Here is a 15,618-nt window from a genome sequence, read left to right on the forward strand (position 1 = left end):
GACGGGAGATGGGAGGGGAGGGGAGGGGAGGAAGGCAGGCTGGCTAATAGCATAAAGCTGGAGACAAATTTCTGGGTGTTTTGTGAACATAGCTTTACTGAACAAGTTCATTATAAAGTAGAAAAGCTGGTACTGTTTTTGAGACAAAATGTTAAAACAACAGAACAGCAGCAGCAGAATAAAAGAAAAAGGAAAGTGGGACAAATCTAAGACTTTACACATACCTGGATCTAAAGGACATTCATTCAGTTTGGCAAATTCTGCTGGCGTTTTTCCTGTAAGAACACAGTTTGAACTACGTAACATTATAGGCATTCTGTATAAAATAAAACAAAAGAAAATATCACATTAGACTGTCGCTGAATTGCAAAAAATATAAAACATGCAGTTTTGTATACAAAACATAGACAAACACACCTCACTAAGGGGTCTGTCTATGTACATATTAGAAAAGGCAGAGGAATAGCAATTACATGGAAGCCAAGCAAAACTAAGTATTTTCTCAGGCATGTTGCTCATCTAATACAGATGATAAAAACTCAGGCTGGGTGCAGCAGCTCATGCCTGTAATCCCAGCACTTTGGGAGGCCAAGATGGGTAGATCACTTGAGGCAATGAGTTTGAGAGCAGCCTGGCCAACATGGTGAAACCCCATCTCTACTAAAAATACAAATTTAGCTGGGTGTGGTAGTGTTTGCCTATAGTCCCGGCTACTCAGGAAGCTGAGACAGGATAATCACTTGAACTCAGAGATGGAAGTTGTCGTGAGCTGGGATTGTGCCACTGCACTCCAGAGCGAGGCTCTGCTTCAAAAAACAAAACCAACAAAAAACTCAAATGTTTGGTTTAAACTTGGCATACAGGCTTTAGTGAGAGTCAGAAATGACAGCAACAACTTCCCTCATGGAAGACAAAGTGATTCTCATCAGTTACTTGGAAACAGCACAATGCATCAAGGTGTACGGAATAAGAGGCTATAAAAACTAACCGGGCAGTTTGGAAAAAAGAACTAAGCAAAACTTACTAGAAATGGACATTTTAAGCACTGACTTAAAAATGTAGAAATAGGCTGGATAATAATGCATTTGATACTGCTGAAGATATAACTACTGAGTTAGAAAAGGCATCTGAATAAATTACTGAGACTATATTTCAGAAAGACATAGAGATGGAAGATATGAAAGAGCGTTTAAGAGTCATGGAAGGATAGAGAGAGAACAACTAATAAACATCTAATCAGACTTCTAGATGGTGAAAACACACAGAATGGGTGAGAAGTCCTATTCAAAGAGATAATAGCTGTAAATTTTTAAAGATACATGAAAGCCATAAATCCTCACAGTAACATCTACACAACATAAATAAAAAGAAAGCTACACCTAAGCATATCACAGTGAAGACACTAAACACCAAAACTGGAGATAAGATTTAAAGCCCAGACGGAAAAAAAGGGAAGCTACCAAAAAGGGAAGGATGACTGGATGCATAATAACTTCACAACAATCAATCACAGAGCAATGTGCTCAAAGTCCTGAGAGAAAATGATTGCCAACCTCGATTTGTGTATCCCGCTAAGTATTCACTTAGAATGAGGTCAACATAAGGATATTTTCAGACAAAAACTGAGATAAGTTAATGTACTAAATAAACTTCTAAACTTTATAAGACAATAACAATTTCTAATTTATGGGTTTAAAAAAACAAGCCAAAAACAGTGGCTCATGCCTGCAATTCCCAATACTTTGGGAGGTCAAGGTAGGTGGAGGGAGCCCAGGAGTTCGAGACCAGCCTGGGCAACATGGTGAAACCTCGTTTCTTTGGAAAAAAAAAAAAAAAAAAAATTAACTAGGTGTGGTGGTGCACTTATAGTCCCAGCTACTCAGGAGGCTGGAGGTGGGAGGATCATTTGAGCCCCAAAGGTTGAGGGTGCAGTGAGTCATGAGTGTACCACTGCACTCCAGCCTGGGTGACCCTGTCTCAAAAAGACCAAAACAAAACAAGATAGAACAAAACTTTGGTACAACAAAAGCATGTAAGTCAAAGTGACTGATCTGACCCAAATTAAAGCTTTCTAAGGTCTTTGTTCTTGCCAGGAGGAGAATAAAGATATTGTTTACTTTCAAACTTTGTTAAGTATGTTTTTCAAAATTTCCAAGGTAAACATAAACAGAAATACTGTATGTGACTTTTAAATCAGTTGGGAAAGGGTGAGGAAAAAAAGTCTTCCATTACCTAAGAAACAAAAACGGAAAAAAAAAAAATAAAACATGAAAAGCTACACAGTTTTAATATATAAAATAAGTTGACAGATTTATATTCAAATATATGTATATATGTATGTATATATATAAAACAAATATAAATGAACTACATACTCAAGACAAATTTTTAAAAAATCTAGCCATATGTAGTTTACTTCAACTAAACTCAAAACACAAGGACATATAAGAGTTCTTTTTTTTTTTTTTGAGATGAAGTCTTGCTGTTGCCCAGGCTGGATGGAGTACAGTGGCACAATCTCGACTCACTGCAACATCTGCCTTCTGGGTTCAAGCGATTCTCATGCCTCAGTCTCTCAGGTAGCTGGGATTACAAACGTGCACCACCACAACCGGTTAATTTTTGTATTTTTAGTAGAGACAAGGTTTCACCATGTTGGCCAGGCTGGTCTCGAACTCCTGACCACAGGTGATCTGCCGGCCTCAGCCTCCCAAAGTGTTGGGATTACAGGCATGAGCCACCATGCCTAGCACATATAAAAGATTGAAAAGACAATAATTTTTTTAAAATGATATACCAGAAATATAATCAAAAGAAAGCAAATGTGGCTATACTAAGAGCAGACAAAGTAAGATTCAAGGCAAAGAATATCACCAGAGATAAAGAAGATAAATGTATAATAATCAAAGGTTCAATTCACCAGGAAGACTGAACAATTTTAAACTTCTATGCACCTAATATCATAGCTTCAAAAAAGCAAAGATACATAAAAACATAAGGAAAATGGACAAATCCACCATCGTAGTGGGAGATTTTAACATGCCTAATTGATAGAACAAACAAATCAAAAAGCAATTAAGATATACAAAACATCTAAACAACACAATTAACAAGTTTGATCTGAAGGAAAAACACAGACAATGGCACAAAACAACTGAAGAATACCCCTTGTTTCCAAATAAACATGAAATATTTATAGAAACAGGTCTACAAAGTTCCAAAAATTGACAGAAAGCACCAGTTGGGAAATTTTAAGTCTTCTAAATAACTCAGATTAAAAAGGAAATCATAATGGGAAGATAGGAATAAGAATATTTCATTTCAGAGGCAGTGATAATCCACATTCAGTTGCAAAGGAATGCCAATGACTTTCGGTTTCTGGAGCTGGCTGTCAACATGTCCTTTCCTAAGGCACCCCTGAAACTATTCAATGACCCTTCTGGTTGTGCACCATCTCCAGGTGCTTAAGATGTTAAAACTTCAAAGGTATTGAAAGGACCAGTATCCTTTCAGAAATCACAAAGATTTAAACAACAAAAAGATTCTAAACAAAATTTTAATGTTGACAAAGATACTACCTTGCCTGCTTCAGCTAGAAAAGTCTTCAGAATCAAAAGAATCTCAAAAGAATGATAAAGATTTGAAGATATTAAAAAAAAGAGATTCGTGTTACTATACAGGAACGTGGTGCTCAGGACAGGCGGATCCAGGATCTGGAAACTGAGTTGGAAAAGACGGAAGCAAGGCTAAATGCTGCATTCAGGGAAAAAACATCTCTCTCTGCAAATAATGCTTCACTGGAAAAACAACTTATTCAATTGACCAGGACTAATGAACTACTAAAATCTAAGTTTTTGGAAAATGGTAACCAGAAGAATTTGGGAATTCTAAGCTTGGAGCTGATGAAACTTAGAAACAAAAGAGAAACAAAGATGAGGGATCTAATGGCTAAGCAAGAAGGCATGGAGATGAAGCTGCAGGTCACCCAAAGGAGTCTCAGAGTCTCAGGGGAAAATAGCCCAACTGGAGGGAAAACTTGTTTCAATAGAGAAAGAAAAGATTGATGAAAAATCTGAAACAGAAAAACTCTTAGAATATATCCAAGAAATTAGTTGTGCTTCAGATCAAGTCGAAAAATATGAGCTAGATATTGCCCAGTTAGAAGAAAATTTGAAGGAGAAGAATCATGAAATTTTAAGACTTAAGCAGTCTCTTGAGGAAAATACTGTTATATTATCTAAACAAGTAGAAGACCTAAATGCGAAAGGTCAGCTGCTTGAAAAAGAAAAAGATCATGTCAACAGGAATAGAGAACATAATGAAAATCTAAATGCTGAGATGCAAAACCTAAAACAGAAGTTTATTCTTGAACAACGGGAACATGAAAAGCTTCAACAAAAGGAATTACAAGAATTATCTTCTAGTCTTCATCAGAAGCTGTGTTCTTTTCAAGAGGAGATGGTTAAAGAGAAGAATCTCTTTGAGGAAGAATTAAAACAAGCACTGGATGAGCTTGAGCAAAAGGAGGAACAATCTGAAAGGCTGGGCAAGCAACTGGAAGAGGAAACAAAATCTAGAGCTGAAGAATTAAAACTCCTAGAAGAAAAGCTGAAAGGGAAGGAGGCTGAACTGGAGAAAAGTAGTGCTGCTCAAACCCAGGCCACCCTGCTTTTGCAGGAAAAGTTTAACAGTACAGTGCAAAGCCTTGAAGATGTTACTGCTCAATTTGAAAGCTATAAAGTGTTAACAGCCAGTGAGATAGAAGATCTTAAGCTGCAGAACTCATCATTACAGGAAAAAATGGCCAAGGCTGGAAAAAATGCAGAAGATATTCAGGGTCAGATATTGGCAACCGAGAGCTCAAATCAAGAATATGCAAGGATGCTTCTAGATTTACAGACCAAGTCAGCACTAAAAGAAAGAGAAATTAAAGAAATCACAGTTTCTTCTTTTCAAAAAATAACTGATTTGCAGAACCAACTCAAGCAACAAGAGGAAGATTTTAGAAAACAACTGGAAGATGAAGCAGCAAGAAAAGCTGGAAAATTTCTTTTTCCAGTTGATTTAGAAAACAACTGGAAGATGAAGAAGCAAGAAAAGCTGGAAAATTCTACAATGGCAGAATTAACTGAAGAAATTAACAAGTGGCGTCTCCTTTACGAAGAACTGTATAATAAAATAAAACCTTTCCAGCTACAACTAGATGCTTTTGAAGCAGAAAAACAGGCATTGTTGAATGAACATGGTGTAGCTCAGGAACAGCTAAATAAAATAAGAGATTCACATGCTAAATTATTGGGTCATCAGAATCTAAAACAAAAAATCAAGCATGTCGTGAAGTTGAAAGATGAAAATAGCCAACTCAAGTCGGAAGTATCAAAACTCCACTGTCTGCTTGCTAAAAAAAACAAACTGAGACAAAACTTCAAGGTGAATTGAATAAAGTCCTAGGTATCAAACGCTTTGATCCTTCAAAGGCTTTTCATCATGAAAGTAAAGAAAATTTTGCCCTGAAAACCCCATTAAAAGAAGGCAATACAGTTACTAAGCTCCTGTGTAGTGTCAGGAATCATGGAAGTAAACATCTGAAAAACCTGTTGAAGATTATTTCATTCATATTGTTATTGATATTGTTATTATTATTGTTTGACATGGGTATTTTATAATGTTGTATTTAATTTTAACTGCCTATCCTTAAGTATGTGAAAGGAACATTTTTTACCAAAGTGCCTTTTGACATTTTACTTTTTCTTATAAATACCTCCTTCCTAATGCTCACCTTTATCATCTCATTCTGAACCCTCTCACTGGCTTTCCAGCTTGCAGTGCATCTGATCAACTTAATATTCCTTTAAAAGTCAGTATCATATTATTATCTCCCTGTTCTGAAACCTTAGTTTCAAGAGTCTAATCCCCAGATTTTTCAGCTTGATCCTGGAGGTCTTTTCTAGTCTGAGCTTCTTTGGCTAGGCTAAAACACCTGGATGTATTCTGGCCTCTACTTTGATTCTAATAATGCTCACTCTGTCCTACCTATTATCCTTCCACTTGTCAAGTTCAAATAAGAAATAAGGACAAGCCTAACTTCATAGGAACCTCTCTATCTTTAATCAGTTGTTTAATAATTTACAGGTTCTTAGGCTCTATCCTATTTGTATTAAATTTGGCCTTTAAGCCTGCATTTTTAACAAAGTCTTCAGTTAATTCTTAGATACACTAAAAATCCAAGAAACTCTGCATGTAACTATTACTTTATAGTTTGTCATATACTGCTTGTCATCTGCATGTCTACTGAGCATTTAATATTTATGTAATATGAAATAAAGTTATACAGTAAGTCATTTAACCAAAAAAAAAAAAAAGAATATTCTCATTTCACATCAAGGGAAATGAACACACTGACTAAAGTTATATAATATGACATAAAGATATAAAATATTACAGTTACTAGAGCAACCAAAAAGAGAATTAAAAACAAGAAGGAGAATTTGGAGGAGGAAGGGAGAAGCAAAGTAGGTGACACAAATAAGCTAAGCCATATCCCATATATCAGGAGGCAAAAAATAATGTCTATGTTTAATATATCAAGAAATAGAAGTCAAAGCATCGCATTTAGCCATGAATATTGGCCAGGCATGGTAGCTCACGCCTGTAATCCCAGCAACTTGGAAGGCCAAGGTGAGTGGATCACATGAGGTCAGGAGTTCACAATCAGCCTGACCAACATGGTGAAACCCCAGCTCTACTAAAAATACAAAAAAATTAGCCACGCGTGGTGGCAGACACCTGTAATTCCAGCTACTTGGGAAGTTGAGGCAGGTGAATCACTTGAACCTGGGAGGCAGAGGTTGTAGTGAGCTGAGATCATCCCACGGTACTCCAGCCTGGACAACAGAGTGAGACTGTCTCAAAACAAAACACACACACACACACACACACACACAAACTAAAGTTATGGATATAATAACCCCCAGAAAAAATAACAGAAATTGTTATGAATTTGGGAAGGGGTCTAAAGGTGAGGAAGGGGAGGGAGGGAGGTTACTGTTTTGAATCAAATGTTCTTATGTACTGTTTTATTTCTAACCAAATACAAATACAATTTGGATTAAACTAAAATCTTTTTACTCCAAAAAAATAAACGAGATTATGTATGTAATTTAGATAATGCATAGTACATATAAGCATTCTAATTAATAGAGGTCATTTTTATGAATGCAGAGCTAACAAACAACATTGCCTATCATAATATGGCACATAGTAGGTATGCAACAAATACTAGTTACATGCTCCCTCTTTAAACCAGGATTTAAACCCAAAATCTTACTAATTTATGTTTTCCTCTAGTCTCTCTTGCCTTTCCTTCACAAAAGTCAATCCAGTTCATAATTTAGCAACGGTCCAAAATTTAAATGGACACAAGTATGGTCCACATATAAGACAGAAAGAAGTTCTCATCTTAACACTGATAAATAATCCTGCTAAAACCAGGATATTTTAATATCTTACTTATTTTTCTAACTGAAGAATGAGGAGAGAAACAATACAAATTACCCCTTCCTTTGAGGGAAATAGATATGTTTGCTTTAACATAAAATTCTGGACTTCTAGACCACTTACCAAATGGTGCCGTAATTACATACGCCTGTCTTCCCTGATAGCTGTGAATGAAGGCAGCCAATAGGAGCAGTATTTTGTGTATCTTTTACTCATCTAAGTACTCAGCATCATACATAAGAAGTGACAGGGAGTTGGTGTACATTTGTTGAACAAATGGATGTTTATTAAGCTCCTGGCACTTTTGAGAGGGGGAAAAACACTTGAACAGAAATTATGTGGATTAAATCTAAAGTCTAATACCATTATTAAACTCAGAATATTGTGGGTTTTGTCCATTTCTACAGGAGAGTCAATATATTTCCCTAATCAGGAAAGGCAGACTGCAAAAATCCAAGTGGATGCTATCATTTCCAAACTTGTACCAGGCAAATAAAAAATTTCTCCCTTAAATACTTATAGATGAGAAAGAGTTAAATTCTAGGAAAACTCAAACTTAGAATATACCTGGAATCCACCAAGAAGACCCATCCAGGTGAGTTCACTGAAATGCTATCATACCTAGTGTTTCCCTAGCATCTCAGAGTTATAGTAGGAAAGGAAAACATTTTCCTGAATTTTTTAGGAAAGGTTTTACCATTAATAAGTAGTAACAACCCCAACTATGTGCTGGACATTATTCTAAGTGCTTTACATGTGCTGACTCTTTCAACCCATGAAATAGGCAGCATTTCCTGCATTTTTCAGATGTGGAAATGGGGTCACATCACAGGGCTGGCATCCAGGCAGTGTGGCACTAATACAGATTTCATTTCTCACCTGCCGATGGGTAAGGCATTGCGGATAATCCTCTGGCTGCCTCGGGTATATTCAATATCCACTGTAATGGGGGCAGAGTATGTCATGTCCCTCAAACGGCACTGAAAGAGAATCAGGAATCTGACAGTTACTGCTCTTTCTGTAATAGAGTCTTGACCACTTGAAAGTGCTCCTTCTGCAGAAGTACGGCCCACATTGAACTCTGATCCCCTTTTCTCAAAAGAATATCCCCCACCCTGCCCCATTTTTAAATTATCTTTTAAGAGTATATATTAAGGGCAGACTCTGAGTTCAAGCAAGTCCAATTAAAGTAAGGTTCATAATTACCTCATGAGGGGACACTGGTCTAGTTACATTGAAGCTTTCTTCAACATCAGGTAGCCCGACATAGATATTAAGATATCTGAAAAGCAAGTTAGTGCAGTATGAATTATACTTCTTCAAAGACCATAAAAGCAAACAAGCTATTTTCCTTCCAAACGCAAAGATTATGTTTTGACAAATGCTTATCTTGATGACAAATTGAGTATTAAAATTGGAGATCTTCTTGAAGTGATAGTACATATAGCTTTACAAAGGAGGGAAAACATTGTCAAAGTATCTTTTAAAAAATAATATGGGCCAGGCATGGTGGCTCACACCTATAATCCTAGCACTTTGGAAGGCCAAGGCGGGTGGATCACTTGAGGTTGGGAGTTCAAAACCAGCCTGACCAACACACGGAGAAACCCTGTCTCTACCAAAAATATGAAATTAGCTGGGCATGGTGGTGCATGCCTGTGATCCCAGCTACTTGGAAGGCTGAGGCAGGAGAATCACTTGAACCCAGGCGGCAGAGATTGAGGTGAGTTGAGATCGTGCCATTGCTCTCCAGCCTGGGCAACAAGAGCAAAACTCCATTTCAAAAAAAAAATTATAAATCTCTTTACAAAATTACTAGAAATACAGCTTCCTAAAAACAATACTTAATGAAAGAAAGAGCAAAGTGCAAAGAGTACTGATGGTATGGGAACAGGGTGGAAAGAACTGGAAGTGGAACAACTATTTTCTGAATATACTTTTTTGTGTAGGTCTAACTCCTACAATCATAATAATGTTTCACATACTAAAAAAATAAAGGAACTAACGTAAGTAACCCTAGGAGACAGTATTTTGATTGGAAGTTGTAAGGCTAAAGATAAAAAGGACAGTGCACAAATATTACATTCTAGTAAATCTTATACTCACAGACATATAAGTTAACAATTCTGGAACTTTATGTATAGTCTAGGATTGAAAAAAAAAAGTGCAGATAATGGGAGTCAGATTTTTCATTCTTGGGATAAAAGTTACAAGTAAGGAAAGGGAAAATGTTAGAATGAGTCCTGTGGTGTTGAACTGAAATTGGAGGTATCAGTCTTCATGGTTTTTAATATATGTAAAAATGAATAGGATAAAGAAATACAGATGTGTCTGCATGTATGTGTTCATATACGTGCACATATTTCCGAACTCTGCCTGCTGAAATCTTAGTGTCCATATCTTGGATTCTAAATCCTGTTTTCCAGTAAAAGGAACTCCAGGAATCCTTGGATTCCCAACATAGGACAGGGACATACCAGATGAACCATATCTTATGGTATGAGAAAGCAAAAGAGTGCTCAAAAAATAATGGTGGCATCTTGAAAGGACACAGGAGTCAATCTGAAGGGTCTCCCTATGGTCAAAGCTAAAACAGTCTGAACAACAGAAAAATGATAGAACTGGATGTATATATGAAAGTACTCATAGAATAAAATAAAACATCAATGAGTACAAATTGATATAAATTAATATATAGAGAGATAAATGAGGGGAAGAGAAAGCTATTCCATACAGAATTTCAGTATCAATGCAGAAGGAATGATGGAAATAAAGGTTCACCATTAGGTAAGCACCACAATAACTGTTGTAAGAATCATCAATGTATGCTAAAATTGTTGGTGAAATTATGAGAAACAGTATTTGCATAGTCACGAAAAGAATCTCTCCATAAGATACTTAATTACAAAAGGAAAAATAACTTTTTAGTGGAGAAATCTGGAAGATTCTACCTTAACCAGGTGAACAAAGTTAAAATCATCAGTAATAAAATATACTGGCATCTGTAACCCCAATATGAATCAGTGAGAACAGCATAAAACATTACTTCTGTGGTATTCTTGCCAAAAATGCATAACCCAATCTAATAATGATCAAATGTCATACAAACTCAAATTCAAGGAACTTCTACAAATATTGAGCAGATTGTTCAAAAGTATCAAAGTCACAAAAGACCAAGAAAGACTGGGGGACTTCAAAAATTGAGGAGACTAAGGATACAAGACAACTAAACATAACATGGAGCTCTGGATTGATTCCTACACCGGAAAAAGGGTATTTGTGAGAAAACATCAAATGAGATCTATAGATTAGTAGACAACATCGTATCAGTGCTAACTTCCTGGTTTTATCATTGTGCTATGATTATGAAAGATGTTAATATCAGTGAAAGCTTGGCAAAGGATACTGAAAAACTCCTTGTACTATTTTTGCAATTTTTCTTTTAAGCTTAAAATTATTTCAAAATAAAAATTTAAATATTTAAAAACTAATAGTTTCAAAAACTTCCCAATCATAACTCGTTATAATTTGCCAATTAAAAATGTAATTTGAGCACTTTATAATAGAAGACAATGATTTTATTTTATCTTATTTTATTTTTTTGAGTTGGAGTCTCACTCTGTTGCCCAGGCTGGAGTGTAGAGGCACAATCTCAGCTCACTGCAACCTCCGCCTCCTGGGCTCAAGTGATTCTCCTGCCTCAGCCTCTCGAGTAGCTGGGATTACAGACGTGCACCACCATGACTGGGGAATTTTTGAATTTTTAGTAGAAACAGGTTTTCACCATGTTGGCCAGGCTGGTCTTGAACTCCCGACCCCAGGTGATCTGCCCACCTTGGCCTCCCGAAGTTCTGGGATTATAGGCGTGAGCCACTGTGCGTGGCCAAGACAATGATTTTAAAAGAATTTTAACAGCAACTTCACTCACTTTTAAAAATGTTAGACATAACCCAAACAGCAAATTAAGAATAGTTGGTTCCTTACTTTAAGTACCACATAGGGTCAGCATCACTTGTAACCTTTTCATTGGCTTTCATTATCTTCTTTATCTGTAGTGGAAAATGCAACATTAGGAAAGACTCCGCTTCCAATTAATCCTTAGATTATGTCTAATGTCTGATGCTTACCTCTACATTAATAAAATAGTTAAAGGAATCTATATGCTGTTTCACAAGGCCTTTCACCTAAACAGATAGAAAGTAAACAGTAGGTTAGCAACAAAATAATAGATCATGTAATGGAATCTAATCATGGGTGAACATCAAATTTTTCTCAAAATCAAAGTGAGAAAAAAATACACGAATTTAATAAATCTTTTCATTAATGTGTTCTAATTCCATTTCCACATCATCTTACCAGTATATCCTCAAGAGTTTTCCTCCTTGAGAAGAAATCTGACTCTTGGAAATCAAAATATGAGTACATGAATATATGGCCATGTGCCATATAACAACATTTCGTTCTACTATGAACCACATATATGACAGCAGTCCCACAAGATTATAATGGAGCTGAAAAATTCCCATTGCCTAATGACTTACGACTTGATTTGATTTCAGAGTATATTTCTGAAAAGAGTGACCCTTTCCTCAAGAAGAGCCTCCAGCAGGTCCTTCAGGAAGTACTGCAGAAGAAGCCACTGCTATCATAGAAGATGATTACTCCATGTGTTATTGTCCATGAAAACCCTTCAGTGGGACAAGGCATGGAGATGGAAGACAGTGATACTGATGATTCTGGCCTGGGCTAATGTGTGTATTTGTATCTTAGGTTTTAACAACAAAAAAAATAGAGACAGAGTCTCCCTCTATTGCCCAGGCTGGAGTACAGTGGCGCAATCTCAGCTCACTACGTCAGCCTCCCAGGATCAAGTGGTTCACGTGCCTCAGCCTTCTGAGTGGCTGGGATTACAGGTGCCCGCCACCATGCCCAGCTAATTTTTGTATTTTTAGTAGAAACGGGGTTTCACCATATTGGCCAGGCTAGTCAGTCTCGAACTCCCAACCTCAAATTATCTGCCTGCCTCAGCCTCCCGAAGTGCTGGGATTACAAGCGTGAGCCACTGTGCCTAGCACCTTCTCCATTTATGTACAGTTCCTTTTAAAAAATAAAAAGGCCAGGCAAGGTGTCACATTACTACGGTCGCAGCTACTCAGGAGGTAGAGGCAGGAGGATCACTCAAACCCAAGAGTTGAAATCCAGCCTGAGCAATGTAGCAAGACTCGGTCTTCTAGGGGTAAAGAACAAAAATTTTCTTGATCTTACTACCATTTTATTTGATTCTTGATCACTCCCCTACTTAAAAACTCAATAGCTTTGTATGGCTTTTAGAAGAAAAGCCAAATCCTTAGCATGGCTTTCAAATCTGATAAGAAATCTGGCCCTGACAACTTTCCCAGCCTCAGTTCCCAGCACTCTCCCCTCTGTCCCTAACACCCAACTGAACCGGATAAAACTCTACTCATTTTTCTTTTTTTTTTTTTGAGATGGAGTCTTGCATTCTCGTGCTATTGCCCAGACTGGAGTGCAGTGGCACAATCTTCGCTCACTGCAACTTCCACCTCCCAGGTTCAAGTGATTCTCCTGCCTCAGCTTCCCAAGTAGCTGGGATTACAGGCACCCGCCACCATGCCCAGCTAATTTTTTTGTATTTTAGTAGGGATGGGGTTTCACTGTGTTGGCCAGGCTGGTCTCAATCTCCTGACCTCGTGATCCACCCACCTCGGCCTCCCAAAGTGCTGACATTACAGGCGTGAGCCACTGCGCCTGGCCTCATATTTCAAGTCTCCATTCTTTCACTTAACACAATGATTTCAAGATTCATCCATGTTGCAGCATGTAATAGTACTTGATTTCTTTTTATTGCCAAATAATACTCCATTGTACAGATACATCCCATTTTGTGTATCCATCCAGCAGCTGATGTCCATTTTATGAATGCTGCTATAAGCATTTGTATACAGGTTTCTGCATGGACACATGTTTTCTCTTGGGCAGATATCTAGGAATGGAATTGCTGGAGGATGTGGTAACTTTTTGTTTAACCATTTGAGAAACTGCCAGCCTGTTTTCCAAAGTGGCTATAACACTTTACCTTCCCATCAGTGGAGTATGATGGCTCCCGTTCCTCCACATCCTCATTAATATTTGATTGATTATAGTTATCCTAGAGGGTGCCAAGTGGTCTCTCACTGTGGTACTCACTACTGCTTAGCGTAAGCTCTTCGAAACTGAATTGAAGCCCGATACCACATCACTTCACATTCAGCAGCTCCCCTGACTGGTCGCTGTTTCCTGCAGACCCTGCGGAGACTACTCTTGAACGCCTTGATTGAGACATGCTCTCTGCACTGAGCTTTCAGCTTAAACCATCTTCTCTTAAGATGTGGTTTATGTCTCACTTCATTTAGGTGGGCCTCTCTGACCATCACTCTTTTGCCAATAGTACTTTAGCTTTTAATCATGTGTCATGCTATTACGCATGTTTTACTACTTCTCTCTAAAATCAGACTACCACTCCCCAAACTTGCACCTTTCAGTCAGGGATTTTACCTTATAATTCCAAAACTAGCAACATAGCTATACAGAATCAAAAAACGTTGGTGACAAAAACTTAATCTTTAAAAAATGGCTTATTTCAGCTGGGCGTGGTAGCTCACGCCTATAATCCCAGCACTTTGGGAGGTCGAGGAGGGCAGATCACAAGATCAGGAGTTTGAGACTAGCCTGACCAACATGGTGAAACCCTGTCTCTCAAAAAAAAAAATTTTGTTTAATGGCTTATTTCTCGACTTTTTCATTTGAAAAATAAGCAATTATTATTGAACGTGAAATAATTACCTTTAAAAATGCTGGAAGCAGCCTCCATTTTTCCTGTGAACCAAAACAAGAAGAATATCAGAACTCTGTACCAGCAACAATACTTTCATAAGCTGTTTTACTGTACCAAAATAAGCAAAGGAAAGTAAATCGAAACAAAAAAAAAAATTTTAGCCACTTTTATGGAAATCACATGTGTGCACATGCATATAAATATGTATCTACATACATACACTACAGATTTTCTAAATAGAATGTAACTTAATCTCTTCTTGATGACTCAAAAGTTTAAGCACTCTTCAATCCTTTATTTTATTCTCATGACACTTCCTAAGTGGGGTTTGCCAGTTTGATAAAGGGAAAAAAATAAGGCTCAGAGAATCTGGTGGTGGAGCTGGGTCTCAAGACCCAAAGGGAGTTCTTTCTCCTTCCCATTCTCTCAACTACTGTCTGGTCAGAACTCATCTCAAGGCTACAGAAGGCTGGCACATATGGTGATTGCTTCTTATATTGCCTGAGCAACTAGAGGGTTAGTTACAATTTACGGAGATGAGAAACGTTGTAGTAACAGCAGGTTTAGGTGTGGAGGGGCTACCAGAAATTTGGTTTAGGTGTGTTAAGCCTGAGATCTCCATTAGACATTCAGGTGGAAACGTCAAGGAGGTAACAAATGAGTCTGGAATTCCAGAATGGAGTAGCCTGGAGATGTAAACTAGGGAGATATTAACAACTGGATGACAATTAAAGGCATGTGATGGATGAGATCACCTATGGAGTGTAGATGGAGAAGAGTTCCACAAAGTGAGACCAACTAAGAACAATCCAACAATTAGAGAGGAAGAGCAGGAGGCAGCTCCAGCAAAGGAGACCAAGGAGTGGCCTGGGAGGGTGGGAGACTCCTGGATACAGTCAAACACATTTTCCAGAAGGGAGGCAGGCAATGCTAATCTATGATGACAGAAATCAAAAGGTGGTTGGGGGGGATAGACAGAAAAAGGTCATAAGGGAACTTTCTGGGGTGATGGAAATGTCTACATATAGCACATAACTGTAAAATCAATGTAACTGAATATCTAGAATCCATAGATTTTATTATATAAATTATGCCTAAATTTAAAAATAGAAAAATGACAATGATATAGGTTGAACTGTGTCCCTCTCAAAAATCATATGCTAAAGTCCTAACCTCAAGTAATCAGAATGTAACTGTTTTTGAAGATGGGATCTTGACAAAGGTGACTAAGTAAAATGAGTCATTAAGATGAGCCCTAATCCAATACAACTAGTGCCCTTATAAAAAAA

At 37.5% G+C, this 15,618-nt stretch overlaps 1 protein-coding gene and 1 pseudogene across 3 annotated transcripts in view; one reads left to right on the top strand and one right to left on the bottom strand.

The window, feature by feature from the left end:
- Positions 1–15,618, bottom strand: part of POLR3B (RNA polymerase III subunit B) — a 132,517-nt gene that overhangs the window by 112,864 nt on the left and 4,035 nt on the right. For all 3 annotated transcript variants that reach the window (XM_064379896.1, XM_064379898.1, XM_064379897.1), the window contains exons 2-7: positions 14,338–14,370; positions 11,625–11,681; positions 11,482–11,546; positions 8,704–8,779; positions 8,377–8,477; positions 225–316 (exon numbers count right to left, since the gene is read on the bottom strand). In XM_064379896.1, the coding sequence (XP_064235966.1) occupies positions 225–316; positions 8,377–8,477; positions 8,704–8,779; positions 11,482–11,546; positions 11,625–11,681; positions 14,338–14,370 (424 nt within the window). The remainder of the gene's footprint in view (positions 1–224; positions 317–8,376; positions 8,478–8,703; positions 8,780–11,481; positions 11,547–11,624; positions 11,682–14,337; positions 14,371–15,618) is intronic.
- On the top strand, positions 3,397–5,581 carry LOC105728804 (hyaluronan mediated motility receptor-like; annotated as a pseudogene).

Source organism: Aotus nancymaae, unplaced genomic scaffold, assembly GCF_030222135.1.
Source record: "Aotus nancymaae isolate 86718 unplaced genomic scaffold, 86718_ANA_hifiasm-v0.15.2.pri h1tg000021l, whole genome shotgun sequence".
NCBI lineage: Eukaryota > Metazoa > Chordata > Mammalia > Primates > Aotidae > Aotus > Aotus nancymaae.